We start from the raw sequence: 17638 nt of genomic DNA, 5'->3' as shown, positions 1-17638 counted from the left end.
TGTGGGAATATTTACTGCCTCAGAGCTCGTTCTTGTTTGGCGTTATCTTTTCCAGCGTGTTGCACGCGGAGAGCATTTTGATACTGATTTGCCTCTTAGATGTCATAACAGTCTGTTCATTAGAGTCAACCTGTCAAGTGATCACATGCGTGGAATAACTAGGGCTCAAAGTGATACAGCAGCAAGGTGGTTATGAAAACAAACCAGAAAAGAATAGAATCCACTGTAGAAATGGGTAGGAAAATAGAGAAGACTCCACACAGGAGCTGAAACATAATGCAGTGATTCTGTGATTTTGTTTGTTCTCCTTACTGGTGGTGGCCCACTTTCTTTCCAAGAAGCGTTTGTGGATTCCTATCAGTGCCAGGAATAGCCAGTTTGCTGTTCTGCAGAGAAAACCATCCTATGTAGAAGGACTTGAGACTACGATATTGTTGCCTAGCCCTTATTCAGTGGTTGCAGCATTGTTTCAGGGAACAGGGAAGAAACATGTTGTTGTTGTTGGTCCTGTCCATGCTTGTAGGTGTAGTTGGGATGTCCCATGATATAGGAAAAAAATCTGTCAGTCAGTCTCAGCGTACCTGTGCAGCTCCTGCCATCCTCCTCTCTTCCTAGTCAGTGAGAAGAAGCCCAAGCCAGATGGCTCTAACCTGACCTGGTACAGCCATTCCTAGACCTGATGGGTGACAAAATCCAAACTGTGGATTCATTCTAGGCCATTGCTAAAGCACCACGGTGGAAAACTGTGTGCAAGTGAAAACTACCTAATGTGGAAAGGATGAATAAGGCTTTGGGGCCTGGTTCTCCACACATCCACTCCATTTTCAATGGTGTGCTTGTTGATATGCATCAAGAGCAGAACTGGGCATGTTTGCCTTCCGGACGGCCAACTAATGTATTACACAGACGCTAAATCCACGTTCAGTTTTGTTCTCCCACCTTGTTTGCCTGTGCCAAATTGTTCATTTTAGCACACTGCTTAGAGCAGCCTATTAAAACAAAGGTATAAATAGTGAGAAGTTAGCTTTTGCTCCCCTAAATATTCTGTTTGAAGTTCTCCGTCTGGCAGAACTGGGGCTGGAGTTGATACTAGCTCTCTTGTAATAAGTCAGTTTTTAATATAGAATCATATTATAGCTTCTGAAATTTCAGAGGTTCTTGGAAGACATGCCATCAGTGTGACAGAGGGCTAGGACAGTATGAAAATGGTTCTAACGTCTACCAGGGGCGGGGACTCTGATGCATCAGTGTCTGCAGACAGGTCTTGTAATACATCAGCTTCTGCAGTCAGGTCTTCCCACACCAGTGCTTGAAGACCATGCAGCAACCTTTGCTCTACATCCAGTATGCACAAACTAGTTGCTGGTTCCCCTTTGCTGCCCGCAAACTAGTTGCTGGTTCCTCTCTGCTGCCCAAGGCAGAAGCACAGAGTCTTCCAATTACAGTTTCTATCTGGTTCACTTGTATTGTGGTTTCTCTCACCCACCCCCACAGACATGACAAGCTGTAAGATGTTGCCCGAGTAGAGATTTCTGCCAGCTAAAGCCTGGGAAGATCAGTGTGGCATCCAGATATGACTTTCTAATAATCAGTCTGCCTTTATGTGGTGCCCTTTATCTCAGGATCTCTAGGTGCTTTACAGCCCTCTAATTAAGGCTTGTGACACCCCGTGAGGTGCTCTGATGCTCTCTTTCTAGTATCTCTGAACGTTAGAGCTAAAAAGATGGCCTGTAAGCATTCCGCTCTGTGCTGTGGTCCAGTCAGATTCTGCATTCTAAATGAACACATCGATGGGGAATTTCTAAGGAGGATTTTTGGTGATTCAGAAGATGGTTGCAGCTCCCCCCGAGCTGAGGCTGGCTGAGGCCTAAGGAGATGCTCCCACAGGTGAGAGCATTTTGTATGTGTCTAAATTAATAAAAGCGTCTTCTTTTCTCAATAGCGCTGGCCACTGTTAACTTTCAGAAACTGGAACCTGGGATACTGAAATATCTGGACACAGTGCAGGTAGGATGCAGAAAAATTTGTCTTTGTTCATTTAGATTTTCCAGGACAGCATTAGAAATGTTATCAGTAGTCTGGCGGGAGGGTTTGGACAGATACTCCGGGCTTCCTTCTCATTAGGCTAAGTCCTTCTGGAATCAGTGAAAACATTCATGCTTATTTCTCCGGAAAACAAAAGAGGTTTTAAGGATGCTGTTCTCCAGCACCTATTTAAAGGGTTTTCCGTTCAGCTGTGGCCTGTGTTCAGCAGCTAGAGAAACCTACGTTTGAGACCTGGGTGATAACATATGAACCACCCGAGCAGAAGAGTTAGGTTTCTTCACGTGAGGCCTTAATTTCATGAGACCTCAGGGTCTCGATTTGGACCTCCACATCTGGGTATTTGGGAACTGCAGTTCTTGCTCAGCTTCTCATGGGTAGTTTCCAGATTTGTGATGGTTAGGAAGATAATCCTAGAAACTGTCATTTGGGCAGTGTGAAATTTCAAAGGTCTGTGCGTTTAGCTTTATCTCAACAGAAAACTAATGTTCCTCAGGTCAGAAGCTGATGTTCTTTGAGAAGAAAATTGCGGTCATTGCTACCCTTTAGGTGGAGGCAGCCAACTCTGAATTACTAAGGCTTTATAAGCACTGGGTTTGCTAAGGGTCTCTCTGGTCCTATATAATGAATTAGAAGCTATTGGTGGGGCATTAGTCCAGGTATCACTTCAGAATATGGCACAGCGGCACCGACTGCAGTAAAAGAAGAGGACGCTGACATCCTAGTGGTAGATTTTCTTTGTCCCAAAGTCACAAGCTACATGAAACTAAATTATTCTCCGTTACTTGGTTGAATTTGCTGGTCTGCTTGTGTAGGTCCTCTTTAGTGCCTCACAGATTTGAGTGCCTGGTAATTCTTTTTTGAATATTCAGTGACTGACTAAACAATTACAATGAGCGTTTTGGCAGGAGAAGGCAAGACTCTCCAGAAGGCTTTCTGGCAAGCATGTCTCTTATAGTGATACCCCAATGTCTCTTCTCTACCAGTGGGGTGGACACTCGAAAACACAGAGCTGGTGGAGCCATGTGGATCTCTGAGTTGACATCCTGTTTCTAGGCCTTGATCTAACTTGCCTAAAAAGGGATTCTGCTATTCTGTTATGTATACACTTACTGATCTCCAAGAAAAAGCCATAACTGTCAAGCAGGGAACAAGATGATCAGCTGTTTTGCTTTTTAGGTTATCATTCCCACTTTCAGTGCGTTCAAGCGTTGATACCTAGTAGCATCCTATCTTGCAATTCAGTCTTCTGTCCAGAACTTCAGTAGTCTTTTTCTCAAGCTCTTTTATCCTGATGCTGTGGATGCCCCTCAAGAGTATGTTTGAAGACTTTAGGCTTGCAGGGAGGCTGGTACACAGTGATGGGTGTTTCAGTCATCTCCAGTACCTCAAATTCAGTGTAGCTATGTCAAGTTGTACTAATGGCATTCCACGTGGAAGAGACTGTTGGTTCCGTTAGGCATTTCGTCCTGTTTCTCCTAGGATCTCAGGATCGTATTTTGAACTGAGCTTCCTAATGTAGACACTGTGAAACGAAACTCCTTTACAGAGGTGCCTTTGAACAGCAGCTTGCAAAAATAGATAGAAGGAATCTAGATTGTTGAAATGCATGCACGAATCCTGGGAGATAGGTCAGCCATGTCTGAATAACCAGTGTTTGCTGTCTGTTCCGTTTCTGTAGTTCTGCCATCCCACCTTCCCTGATATATCAGTCCAATTGCGTGGCTTGGCAACACATCCCAATTCTTGCTTGCTCTTTTGCTCTTTTCTTTCTGTTTCATTGCTGCGACCAAGCAGCTTCGACAATGCATCTTAATCCTGGCCCTCAATCTAGGCCTGAGGCTGTCTTTGGCAACTGTTACCACACTGTATGGATGAACCAAGATCAAGCTGTATTAGAAATGACCCCAAATCAAATTTGAACCTGGCACTCCAGAAGACAGCAACTGCTCCATTAATTAATTGCATACTTACCTTTATCTGTTTGTAGTAAGTATCCTGAGGAGGTGAAGGTGATGTCCTTTGAGACTGTGTTAAACTGGCAATCGGTAGTCTCTGCATTTATCCCTTCATCAGGAATGATCTGGAACTGATCGGCTCAGTGCTGATTTAGGGTCCGATCCCGGAACTGATCGGAGGAATATCCTCTGACTTCACATCTGCTTCTATGGTAAATTCACAATAGCACCTTCCACAGAACGCAGTCCCGGGGCACTTCCTGCCTTCTGAGCAGTCCAGCCTGCCTGATATTTAACAGGTCTAACTGCAGAAACCATTCAAATTCAGCATATCGCTTGAGCATCTTTAACTCCCTGTGCTGTTGGGAGATGTGAATCAGCATGAAAGGGGTAGGGAACTGGCCAACGAACTTTTGATGCAAAAAGTAGCTTGGTTGTGTGATGTGAGAGTGGTGAGAGAAGAACAAGTTTTGCTTTTCGGTGACAGGTTCTCTCTCTCTCTTTGCATCTGCTATCCTCTTCCTCCCCTCTTGCTCTGCCTGCTCCAAATGTCAGCCCAGAAAGGTGTGAGCAACTGACACGTGCCCCTTGCTGTGATCAGTTCTCTTCCCACCTTTTCCCTTGGCTTTTGCCTAGAACATGAAGGGAAAAGCTGGTGTTGGTTCACTTACAGTTTCATCCTGCCACTTTAACTTGGCTTTACTTCTGTACAGGCAAGAGAGTTTCTGCTGCACGTGCTTTTCATCTTCTTTAGGTCTTACAAAATTCCCCAAACTCTGCAAAGGAAGAGCAGGTAGCACCTTCCCCACAAACTGAATACGCAAACACAACGTGGCCCAATACAAGCAGCTCCTCCTTTGCCACACTTAGGAAGCCTGTCATTCATGTTCTTAAGGATTATGAATCTATGTTACCTTTCCCTTGTTACAGTCTCTTATTCTCAAGGGCAATAATACTCCTTCTTAGACTGGTTTACTGAGGACTGATTGATTAAACATATTACCAAGAGCTGGTCTGAACCTGGCACAATTAGACTGTTACAGGCACCTGCAGTTGTTTTCTCCTAATAAAACATGAGTTTCTTTAATGCTACTTCCCTTGGCCATTTCATGTAGCATAGGATAAAGCTCCTATCAAATAAAGGGCAAAATTGCCTTGACTAGAAATAAATACCATGAGCAGGGAGTGCCAGGCAGGCTGAGCGCATCCTGTTCTGTCCGGCTTGATGGGACTGGGTGGAATTCTACAGGAGGTAAAGGAGCTGGCAAGCAGTGACAAATGGGAAGCAATTGCTCTGTGTGCAGAGCTTTTTTAATGAAGACCTAATTCCTGCAAAGGCTAATGCTTTCCTGCCAGCACCATATGCAGCATTAAAAAGGCATTAAGCCGCTAAGGTCTGCTGTTCCTACCTTGGCAAACGTTGGCTGCAATGCACCTGCACGCTCTCCGCTGGCAGTGGCGTAGCTGATAAGTGGACGTTTATAAATGTGTATTTGTAGCAGAAGCTAAACAGTGACAATTGGTTTGTCTTTTTGCTACAGCTCTATCAAACAACTATATCCAGAATTGTTTGGTATCACCCGACTCTGTGCTGTAGTTCTTGCTTTGTGCCTAGTATAGTACTTCTCTGCTTTGCCTGCTTGTTCTGGGCATTGCCAGCCCACAGCAACTTGCTCCTCACTTGTGCAGAGCTCTGTAGCTGGGGTTTTTGTTTGTTTGTTTGTTTGTTTGTTTGTTTGTTTGTTTTTTACTGCCAACCTGAGAGGAGACCACTCTTGTAAACCATTTCCCCAAACTGCATTTGAACAATGCTACCCTATAAAATAGGGGTGAGTGCTGGACTGCCCCGTCTCCATTTTAGTTCTTTGCTTTTGTTTTGATACAGAGAGATCAGCCAAAGATGGTGATGGAGTACTGGACTGGATGGTTTGATAACTGGGGAGGCCCTCACTATGTCTTTGATGCAGATGGTGAGTACCACAGAGTGTGTTGTACAGGGAGGGGGTTTACTGCTGCACAAACAGCTACCAATAAAAACAACACACAATTTTTTCCACATTTTCTGTCCAGCAGTAACTTTTGCTTTGTGTGAATCTTCGTAAATGAATAATTGCTCAGTGAATGGCTAACACTGCTGTGCCTTGGATTTTCTCTAGTAATGTTGGTATACAGCAGCATTTTCTTTCTTTGTATTTTTCGAAACTTACTTTCCGTTCCCCTAACGAGGACTCTAGGGGCTTGTGCAGATAACCAGACTTCTTAAGATAGTAGTGTTAAAGCATCCCAGGGCCTTAGGCTACTCCATGTTGATATTAAACATGCAACCCAGTGCCTTAGGTCACCTCTATCCATCTCCTGGGCTCATCTAAATCCTGCAGAGTCTTTATTTATATTTTGTAAAAATGTCATGAATTTTTGCGAAGCCTCCATCATGATGACATTACTTGTCTAGTGAATAATCATTCCTCATTAAGAGGGGATTAATGTACCTTTTGTGAGAATATGGCAAACTTAAGCTTCTTGCAACTTACGACGTTTCTGAAAATTTAAGTCTCTTTCCAGTTTAGAAACTCGTTAGCAAGGAAAACTAGTACTAAAAAAAAATCTCCAGGGCATCTAAAGTGCAGTGAAAACAGAGCTATATGAGACTATCTTAATGACTTTCTCATCCTCGCACAATTGTCTTTGTGGTTTGGTCATTGCTGTGTAGGAGTCTGATCAAGTAGTCCTTACAATTCTTTTGCTTAAGCCAAACTCCTGCTCAAATCCATGAGAGTTTTACTCTTTTCCACCTATGTGAAAGGTATATTTGAATGCATAAATCTTTCACAATATGTCAGAAGACTGAGGCAAAAGAAATCACTCTAATTACGCAGGCATGAATTTGACTTACAGGGAACAAGGTGTTTCTGTCTGCTTTAAGTTATTGGAAGAGTGTTAGCCTAGTTTCTTGGTCTGTAGCCTTCCTGAACTGTTCTTCCTTTACAGAAATGGTGAATACTGTAGCGAGCATCCTCAAATTAGGAGCATCCATCAATCTCTATATGTTTCATGGAGGGACCAACTTTGGCTTCATGAGTGGTGCTTTGGAGGCTGATGAATACAAGTCAGACGTCACCAGTTACGGTGAGGTTTTTTTTGCTGCCTTGCCTACGCACCTATGGTGACAGCACAGCTTACGCTGCCCTTTAGGCTAGCTACAATTGACAGAAGCATTGAGAAATTATCAGGAGAACACTTTGTGGAGAGACAAGCTGCAGTGTGGATCAGATGCAATGCCCGTATACAAGGGGGCTTACGTTAGTATTTCCTATTTCCAGTCCCGTTCCAGGATGTGAAGGAACCCCTCATTCTGGACGGGGAATAGAAATTGCAGGTGATGGCTTTGCTTCATGTTATCTCCGTACTGGCTCTTCTTCCTAAGGAAAGATGATGATCCAAGCTACTATTTTGTTTTTGAAGTTTACCAAGTCAAATTGTGCCTTAAAGCTCTTTTTGCCCCAGTACCGCTTTGCTAGAATTGTTAATTGTTGAATTTATCCTGTGTGAAGTTATGGACACGTACAGATTGGGTCCCTCGGAGGATGTTGCTCTTATAGTGAGTGGGTCCTCTCCAAATTAAGTAACTCTATGCTGGCCTAGCCACATTCATATACAGATGGTAGGGTGCAGGTGTCCGTAAGACAGCTAGTGCCAAGAAAATTGGGTCTTGTGCTCTTATTTCTTAAGATGACAGTCTGTGTGAATGCTGTTCCAGAGATGCTGTATGTCTTTTAAGACACGTGCTTCTTTTTCAGATTATGATGCTGTGCTGACAGAGGCTGGAGACTACACATCCAAATTTTTCAAGCTCCGACAGCTCTTCAGCATGATCATTGGTAATTATAAATCCAAGAGCTAAAATACTGTTTTAGCCTACAGTGCTAAATCAGCGACTTTTTTAAAGGGGCCCTTCTGCTGGAGCCCCGTGGCTCTGTTCAGTTGACTGGCTGGGAGCATTACCCAAAAGATGGGAGGGAGGGCCAGAAATACCAAGTATCTTGTCTGCTCTCAGCAGGCAGGTAGCATTTAGCAGCTCTGACTATACCACGAAATGTATGTCAGCAAACTGGAAATAAATGCAAATCTGAAGGAAGGAAACACCATTAGTGATGCTTATTGCTATAACAAATAAGATATAACTTATATCTTACTGTTATTTGTTCCAGGGTCAGGTAGGTGGCTGTGGTTGCTATGGTTCTTAGCCAACCCTCACACTTGTTTGAGGCCTTTTTTCAGCAGGTATGGGGCTCTGCAAGACTTTTTTTGCATCTAAATAATTCCTGAATCTATCTTTTTGTTTTTGTTTTCCTTTTCTTTTTTTGCAACATAGGGCAGCCTCTGCCTCTCCCTCCCATGATTGAAAGTAAGGCATCATACGGTGCTATCCTGTTGCATCAATATATCTCTCTCTGGGATGTGTTACCATCTCTTTTACAGGTAGTACTATCAATTTCCAAGTATTTCAGCACTAAAAGGCACTGCCTCTTAGGTGGAAAAGGCAGTTAGTGCATGGGTGTGTTATCTCATTAGTATAAAGGTGGGGAATGTTTTTTCAAGGATATTCAAAGGAGACGGACCTTTTTTTCTCACCCATTTTACTCCTACTACTTCTGTTCTCTGGGAACACGGGTTCTGCAAATCCTTGGCACCCTTTCCTGGTATCCTTGTCTTCGTTGCTGTAGCTTTCATAGAATCACAGAACAATTCAGATTGGAATGGACCTCTGGAGGCTGACAGGGTAAATGTAATCTGTGGGAGAGTGGAACCACCTGTCTAAAATGAATTGCTCCTATGTGGCCTGTCAACACCGAGAGGCGGCTTCTGCAGTTAACCTTGTTTCTTCTTTGCAGCCCATTAAATCAGAGTTTCCAATTAACATGGAAAACCTGCATCTAAACGATAGCAGTGGGCAGTCCTATGGATACGTGCTCTACGAGACTGTCATATTTGGTGGTGGACACCTGCATTCTAGGGACCATATTCGTGACCGAGCACAGGTGAGAAGCACAGGGCAACTATGACTGACTTCACGCAAATGTCAATGCTTTGGTCTTGGCCACCAGGCAGGAAACGGGCTAGCCATGAATTAAAATGGAAGTTTTCTTAGATCAGAACTGTGATTCTCTCCTTCAGTTCACAACTAAGCCCCAGCCCTTATCATTTGTAAATTTTGGCTTGAGATCCAAGTCTCCTAAAACTCAAAAGCATCTTTAAACATCACATTATTGCACGTTCTGAGAAATGTGGTTTGCGAATTGTTCCTTCACCTAGATTGAGTCAGTGACAGAGTTAGGTAGACTCTGAGTTCTAGTCCCAAGCAGAGGTAGTTTCCTCCCCAAAGAGAGGTCAGTAACCTGTGTGTCACAGGATTATAGTCAAACTGATTTATAACCGAAATTGCTCTCCTTTCTTGTGCTTTGTTCTGCAGGTGTTTGTTAACACCATGTATGTTGGCGAGCTGGATTACAACACAGTGGAGCTCTCCCTTCCTGAGGGACAGGTAACTAATTGGAGAGCGCTCACAGCAGTAATATGTGGATGACAGAACCTAGGGCTCTAAGGAGGCATAGCTGTCAAGAGGGCACCTACCACCCATTTAACTAGCTGGTATAGTACCAAGACACCAAGAACAGTTGTTATACCTTAACTAGACGTAATTTCACTTTTGAAATACAGTGTGATTTCAAATGCTGTTACTCTTTGTGACTGGGAAATGGTTTTTGAATGATACTCTCCATGGAGTGTTTTTAGGTCAGTGTAGTCCCCGCTGCATAAAATTTGCCAGCCTTCCTGCTGCACCCACAAACTGTGGACATGGGTTATAGGGACCCTCTTTGTGCTCATTAACAACATGTAGGCTTTATCTTCCTCGGCACAAAGCAGATTTAAGGGGGTTTGGTTTTTTTCTTACAACTTTGGGATCTCAAGTGAAATGAGGAGGAATGCCTCTCTCTAGCCTCGTTCACACCAACCATCTCTCCAGCAGACGTTGGCAATAAAATAGTATATTGAATGGATGCAGGTTGGCAGAGCTATTGCGTGGCTCCTAGGACCAGGGTGAGTGGGTGGATATGCTAAATGATGTTCCTGTGACTCATGGCAGAGCTGTATGATGTAACCCTGTGCTAAATCACACACTGTTTCTGGCTCTGTGTGTGAAAAATCAAAATGGTACTTTGAAATTCAGCAGAAAAAAGTTAAGAATTTTATGAAAAGGCTTGAGAGATCCCCAGTGGCATAGTTATTTGCAGTTGAAAGATCTGGAGACACTGCTCTGTCTCATGATCCAGAACTTCACAGTAAGCAAATTGCAACTGCTAAAGGTGATGCCACCTCCCCCCTTAAACACCTCTACTGACCTCTGTTTGCCCAGCATTGTAGTTGATACAACATATGCTCTGCAGTGCTCCAGCTGATGCTCTTCCCTTTTTTTTTTTTTTTTTTTTTTTTTTTTTAAAACAGGGATTCAGGCAGTTAAGACTCTTGGTAGAGAACCGTGGTCGTGTCAATTACGGCCTGGCACTGAATGAACAGCGGAAAGGTAAGTTAAGTTCTTTTTTTCTTGGAGCCTCAAACTGTCCTAGACAGTTCTCTGAGTTTAAGCCCTGTAGGAATGTCCTTCTTGCATGCTCTGCAGAGAAGCAGACTCAAGACCCAATGCACCTGTCTTTGTGCTAGGTAAGACTACCATCAGGGAGTAGGTGGGACACTGAGGGAACTTTAAAAAAACAGAGTTATTCACTCCGTTTTGAGTGATCATCAATGAAAAGGAGTGACTGCTTCATGGCTTGCCTAAAGGCCTCTCATTTTAGAGGGAAATGACTAAAGGCCACCATGAATCTTGTTCTGCTCCTGCTTTTGCCAGATGATATTAGGTACCCTTCCTCTTGCTCTGTGAGCATGTTACTTCTCAGGGAGAATAGGAAGACCATTTCTGATCTGTGTTTTGTTCTGTGGTTTGATGTTGGAGGAGCACAACGTTTGCAAACTCGCACAGTATCAGGAGGTATGAGTTGTATCTTGTTGAACAGAATGTAGTAAAATGCTCAAGTCCATCACGTATGATTGTGGATCTGGAAGAGGCTGAAACCCTTTTGAATGAAACTTATTTCACTGGGGAACTGCATGCAAAAAGTACACAGAGTAGTCTAATGGAGTTAGGCATGTGACTGGACTAATTTCATTTTACTGCAGAGGAGGTGTGCAATGCCTCTGTGTTTCTTAGGCAGTCTCAACTGCAGCCCTGTATTTAGGGGGCTGGATTAGGCTTTGCCTACTACACAGAGAAGAATTTTATCTATCTAATAAGAGAGTACTAAAACTAAATTAATTTGTAAGGTGCCTTAAGATCCTTGGATGAAAAGCACTGGATCAGCATTGGACATTAGTGCTTCCCCATGTTGTATTTTGCTGTGCCTATTAGAGAAGTAACTGATCTACTGCTTTAAAAAAATCCATATACGGGCAGCTGACTAAAAAAACAACAACAACAAAAACCCATCTGCTGTGTGTGCCAACAGTGTTTTCTGCTTGGAGGGTGTTTAACAGCTTAGCGAGTTAAAGCAGAGGAGAGAGCGGAGAGGCCAAAGTATAGTCATGTTCCCCACTCAATCTGGATGAGCAATGGGACCATATGGACTCTAATTCCATTGCAGAATGTGGCTGCTTTCCATCTCCTGCTGTTTCTTGCATTCAAATAGGAAAAATCTATCAGCTTTAGCTGCTTTTCAACTCTTCCATTACCCCCATTGCTCTTGCAGGCTTAATTGGTGATGTCTTCTTGAATAAAACCCCCTTGAGGAACTTCAAGATTTACAGTCTGGAGATGAAACCTGGATTCATGAAAAGGTTTGTGGGATGTCTATAAATTTTCTTTCTCATTTGAAACTACCTAACTATTTAGCAAAGGTACAAAATCTAATAGGGAGCAGTTCAATGTATCAGAAAGGCAACACTAGGTAAAAGTAGGCAGGCAAACCTTTGCGCTGGTAAGTCCCTCTCTGGTAGCTTTGCCCAAAGTAGTATAGAAAATTGCAGCACTTCATCTAAACCATTATTTAGAGGCAAAATATATTGCCACTGTGGCAGACTTAAAGGCTTCCTCAGAGCCTGTATAACAGGGTTAGACGAGGCAGGTAAAAGTGTGGCTTAGCTGAAGCACTGCGTGCCAGCATACTGACAGGTTGGAGGAGTTTGGCTCTTGCTTGAAATTAGCAGTCTGGCTATAATATATTTGATAATTCAAACGCACAAGGGAAGGATTAATTCTAGGAAGCTACTAATAGTACATTAACAAGTCCAGATGGCTTCCTCTTCTTCCATGCTTTTTAAGTTATTTTGCTTTAATTCAAGAAAGACTGAAGAAGAAATCTAGCAGGGGTAGGTCAATGAGCCTCTGCTAGTGGATATAAAAAGCCTTACCAAGTGTTTAAGGCAACAGCTGCCCTGTGGACTCTGGCCATGATCCAAAGAAGCTATTTTCAGTTATATTGTTAATACCAGAAAGTAACACATGTGCATCCCTCAAGATAACCGCAGCTCCTGCATTTCATGTAGGAAGGGGAGAGAGGCCATGTTAAACTAAAATTATCTTTAAAAAGAAAAAAAAGTCTACAGTTTGAAATTCTAAGGACAATATTAGCAGTGTTGGGGGGCTACTCAAAGGATTCTTATTGATGGGGTAACCTGCATAACCTTTGACTACAGACTTGTTTTAGAAGAGTGTTTCCAGTGAGGGGCATGAAAGCAAGTGAGCTGCCATGCCCAAATAAAATCAAATTGCAATCAGTTACTGGCAACTGACCAGTAGCCATGAAACACAATCCAGTTACAGTCACTGCAGAGAAGGATGAACTCCATGGTACCGCAAAAGGAATTGTCCTAGGCTTTAGTTGAACAATTCAGTAACAGTCAAGCTGCACTAGATCAATAACTTCCCCGGTTCCAAGAGATGCAATTCAGGAGGATAGGAGGGAACGTGTTCTGACACGAGTTCCAGGCTTCTGTGGGACTCCTCGGTTCCTCATTTTCTCTCCTGTTTGTTCCCTGTTCCCAAACTGTTACCAGAAGGTAGGAAATAATGCCAGATTGCCCCTAATTACTGCAAGCTTTGAAGGATGTGTTAGTATTCCTTGATACAATCATTGTTTCTTATGATTATTGCATACAGAATTATAACTGCTGTACCCAGATTAGCAGAGAGTAAAGTTTCTTGGTTTTAAACAGGATCAAGGCCCAGTTACTAGTTGCATGAGACAGCTTCAGCATAATCCCAAACATTTGATTTGGGTGGGTAGCCTTTGCTAACACTGCAACTAAAGCTTCGTCACAATTTATGGGGACAGTAGGTCTGTGGAGAGAGTATGAGAGAAACACCTGAGACGCTCTCTAAGGAAAGACTGGAAACGATTCTAGCCAAGTATTCAGATCCTCCTGACCAGATCATTATTTGACCAACATCAACTTCCATTCTGTGCAGTAATGTGAGCACTGTCTTGTGCATTTCTAAAACACGTTGCCATCGTGCCTAAATGCAAAGAGCAGTTCAATTTCCAGAGACACCCATGAGGAGTGTCAGTTTTTCTGAAGTGCAGGAAGCCTAACTTTACAGTCTATGCATGAGCAATCCTCTGGTTTTTGGGTATGACAGAAGACGTTTAGTTTGCTGTGTACTGCCAGGGCAGGAAGGTCTGTTTGAGCCCTACCAGTTCTGCAGGATTTCCTCCAGACTGTGCAGGCAATATGCATTTCAAGTTTGCACCATGGCATTAGCATTTGAAGCAGGAAGGGCATTTCAGCAGCCAGCATTAAGCATATATTTTTACTTTGCTATAACGTATTAGAGATGGAGATAGCCCCCTACATCCTTTTCTTGTAACAGAGACTTGCAGTTTACTGATGTGGCAAGTGTAGGATAATGAAGACTGAAACGTGTACCGCCACAACAGTTACCTTAAGCAGAGGCGAGATATCAGCTAGGTGCTTGCCTTGAATGTTTACAGGAGCTGAACAGCCTCATCCTTTTGCAGCCGGATAAATATTATGGGCAGCCACTACCAGTAGGAAGCAACTCCTTGACATTTCAGGCATGAAAGGAAACAGTCCACTATTGTAAGCACGAGTCTGAAATGATCCTGACACAAGCGTCCTGTCTCTCAGTGCCATCTGATAGTCCGTGCCATTAGCTGTGTGTGTTTGGTCATTCCCTTACAGCCTGCGACATGTTGCTGGATGGAGTGCAGTCCCAGATTACTTTGTTGGTCCAGCTTTTTTTCGTGGAAGGCTATGGATAGAGCATCAGCCACAGGACACTTTCTTGAAGCTACAGGCAAGTCCTTTTTCTTTTTTTCTTTTTTTTTCCCCTCCTAATCAAGGTTTTCAAAAGTCTGGTTACAGAGAGTAATAGGTCTGAATGAGTCAGGGACACCGCCTGGTAGTCTTCCTCTGGTCTTGGAGAAAGCAAATTATTTTGAGGTTGTAGAAATCTTCTCAAGCTGGCAGGTAATTCTGTTCAGTCTATAGTGGTCTTGATGAGAAAATGTGTGCCACTCTGACTCTGCAGAGCTGCTAATGAACAAAAGGTCTCATTTATAAACATAGAAGTGCTATTTATTTTCCAGTTTGCAGAGGAGTAATGGGCACAAAACAAAAAGGAGGCACTTGTTTTTATCCCTACCTCCTCATATGATATGGGAAGAGTAAATTCTTTGTTGAGATGGGATGATAGTTAGCCTTCACGTTTTCCTTCTGTGGAAGATTGCTGCTCAAGATGATGTATTATTAAACTTCCTCCTCTGATTTCACTCCCTGAGAGCCACCCCGCTAAGGTTCATACTAATCATTATTGTACTGTTCACTCTTTCATTTATGTTTTGTTGTAAATTATGCTAGTCAACAGTACAGTATTCCTGTCACCTGCATAATAGGTGGGGAAAGATATTCTATGCTTGGGAAGAAATAAAGGTATGCCTGTTTAAAAGGATAAAGTTTGCTTTAAGACCGTGAATCACTGCAAGTCATAGAGTCATCAGGGCACTTAAGCTCCTGAATCACACATCTTTTTGAAAGCTTTACCCTTCTTAATCGCTACTGCAAGCAGTAACGATAACTCCTGTGCAACAGAGCTTACTTAAATGAAATCAGATATGGCTTCAGGGAGTTGTACGGAGGGAACAAGGAAGCAAACTTGCCCTGAGGTAGTACGCAAGTTAACCTTTGCGCTGGTCAGTCCACCAGTAAGAATTCACCTTCCTCTGCCTTAGGAGAGGCTCTTAGGCTCGGTATGTCTTTAGAGTACAGTCTTGGAGGAAAAATAATGGGAGAACAGAGCACCTGTGACAAACACATAGATGATATTGCTTAATGAAGTACAGGAAAGCATCCAGATGTAGTAAGGAAGAGTACAATCCACAGATGCTTCTAGAATAGGAAGCCTTTTCTTTAAGAACTGAGAATGCAGTATTTTTGAGGAAAGGACCATCTCTTCCTCTACATATAGAGCTTAGCAAGAAAGATCCCCCAGTACCTGACGAAGCCTCTAGATCCTCCTGCAGCGATACAGTTAGAAGACTGCGCTACTGTCGTCGTTTTGCGAACGTGAAGGTTTAAAATCTTTCTCAGCTTGCCTTAAGAGCAGTTGAGCTCACTTGGACCGGCAGCAGGTGGCCTGAAAGAATGCAAGTGTGAAAGTAGATTTAACTTCCTGTGGGGATCCTAACGAGGCAATAGAGCTGCACCAGTAATTCTGCGTACTGTCCTGATTCTAGGGCTGGGAAAAAGGAGTTGTGTTTGTCAACAGTCAGAACCTAGGCCGCTACTGGAAAATTGGACCTCAGGAAACTCTCTACCTTCCTGGCCCCTGGTTATGGAAAGGGAGCAATGAGGTGAGAAGCTTTGGTGCGTTTTTTCCTTGTTTGTTTGTGTGTCTCAAAAAAGTAGGAGTGTGCAGCACGTTAACTACTCATCTTCAGCTGAAAACCAGCCCGATAGCAGAGGAAGGAGAGTGTTCCTAAGATCTGTGAAAATCAGGGAAAGTGGTGTTCTAAGGCTGAAAAGATGGCTCTAACAACCACTAAGGCTTGACAAAGATGCCAGCTAAACTTCAAAGCACAGCATCAAGTTGAAAACCAAGACAAACCTGATTTGATGCTAATTCATTTTCTGCATCATGTCGTACTGTAGCATCATAGTAACTGCTCAGGCTCATATTGATTGATCTCTTTAAATGATGCTTCCTTCCCCTGCTACCATCACATGCCCTTTTCCCCCCCTAAAAATTAAAGTAGCTCAGCCTGTTTATGAAGGAACTTTAACATGTCTTTCTCTTCCATAGATTATCATTTTTGAAGAGCGAACTGCAGGCCGGATAATACAATCTGTCGACATACCTTATTTAGGAAGGACCCAGTATGTGGACTGAGGAGAACTTCTTTTCCATGTTTGGTTCATCTTGGATAGTCATGGTTGCATGTCTGGGGACACAATGGCCCAGGTACTTGGGCACATTAATTTCCACTACACCCAGATAAAGGATTTGCTTTTTGGCAATAAGTTCAGAAAAGAGAGAACAGGCCCCCAGGGGAGCGGAGTCCATTGTTTCATTGATGGATGTGGAAGCTCATCTTCCTGCACTACAGAGGGCCCAGAGCCTGGATGGCTGCGCATGATGTTACGGACAGTCCGGTGAATGTGGGGGAGTAAAAGGGTGCTGGAGGCAGGAGAGAGAGAGAAAGAACTGAAGCCACCTGAACTGAAATCTGAGCTCAGCTCTCCAGTGACTTTAAAAATGTGTTACTACTGGCCTCTTCCTTTCTATAATTAGATAGGGAGAAAATAGCTGATGATCATGTGAGTAGCCAGGTGTGGAAAACCATTCTGTTGCACTTCCAGGCAGAATTAAATAGCTCGTTCTGCAAAGAGACCATTATTTGTTCACTTGTTGGAAGCCAGGTCGGATGTCAAATGAGTTAACGTCAAGCTTTTTTCCACTGAGTTTTAACATGAGGTTGTCTCTCCCTCAGAAAGAAAAAAAAGTTCTAAAAAGTCAGCTGTGTTTTGTCCTCTCTCACAATTACTATTCTGCCCCAGGTCAGGCTGAAGAGAGAACTTCCAAAGAGGAGGTGCAGGAGGGGAAAAGGACCAGTTAGCTAGCCTTCCATTCATTCCTCCACCCCGCTCTCATTTTAAAGCACCTAAAGATGAAATTCCCCTTTGTAAAGGACCAGGGATCAGATTTTGGCTGTGGAAGTAGTAAAGGGGTTGCATTCAGAGTTGCAAATGGGAGAGAGCTTTCCTACTTTACAGTTAAACCTGCTATGAAATCTTGGGGGGGGGGAGGTTTTTGGTTTTGTGTGTGTGCTTTTTTTTTTTTTTAATAAATCTTTGTGCCTTGAAACACAATCAAATGATTTAGGAAAATATGACATTTTTCTTAACTCACCAGCTCCGCAGTCACTGAGGAGCTGCCATCTCTTTAGGGAGAGGAAGCTGTGAATCTGTTCAGAATCATTGACAAGTCGCTCAGCCCCTCTAGCTTTCTGTTCCCGTAACCAGAGGATTCAGGCTGTGAGAGAAACACCAAACACATGCACTGGCTC

General features: G+C 43.2%; 1 protein-coding gene across 4 annotated transcripts in view; it reads left to right on the top strand.

Moving 5' to 3' along the window:
* LOC104143531 (beta-galactosidase-1-like protein 2) overlaps positions 1-17088 on the top strand; it is a 31980-nt gene extending 14892 nt beyond the window's left edge. For all 4 annotated transcript variants that reach the window (XM_068916881.1, XM_068916882.1, XM_068916880.1 and 1 more), the window contains 12 exons: positions 1943-2007; positions 5887-5971; positions 6990-7127; positions 7799-7879; positions 8374-8480; positions 8894-9040; positions 9472-9543; positions 10506-10584; positions 11804-11891; positions 14256-14370; positions 15809-15925; positions 16375-17088. In XM_068916881.1, the coding sequence (XP_068772982.1) occupies positions 1943-2007; positions 5887-5971; positions 6990-7127; positions 7799-7879; positions 8374-8480; positions 8894-9040; positions 9472-9543; positions 10506-10584; positions 11804-11891; positions 14256-14370; positions 15809-15925; positions 16375-16461 (1181 nt within the window). In that variant the 3' untranslated portion in view covers positions 16462-17088. The remainder of the gene's footprint in view (positions 1-1942; positions 2008-5886; positions 5972-6989; positions 7128-7798; positions 7880-8373; positions 8481-8893; positions 9041-9471; positions 9544-10505; positions 10585-11803; positions 11892-14255; positions 14371-15808; positions 15926-16374) is intronic.
* Positions 17089-17638: the final 550 nt, after the last annotated feature.

Source organism: Struthio camelus, chromosome 22 (genome assembly GCF_040807025.1).
Source record: "Struthio camelus isolate bStrCam1 chromosome 22, bStrCam1.hap1, whole genome shotgun sequence".
NCBI lineage: Eukaryota > Metazoa > Chordata > Aves > Struthioniformes > Struthionidae > Struthio > Struthio camelus.
This window is presented reverse-complemented; position numbering and strand designations above follow the sequence as displayed.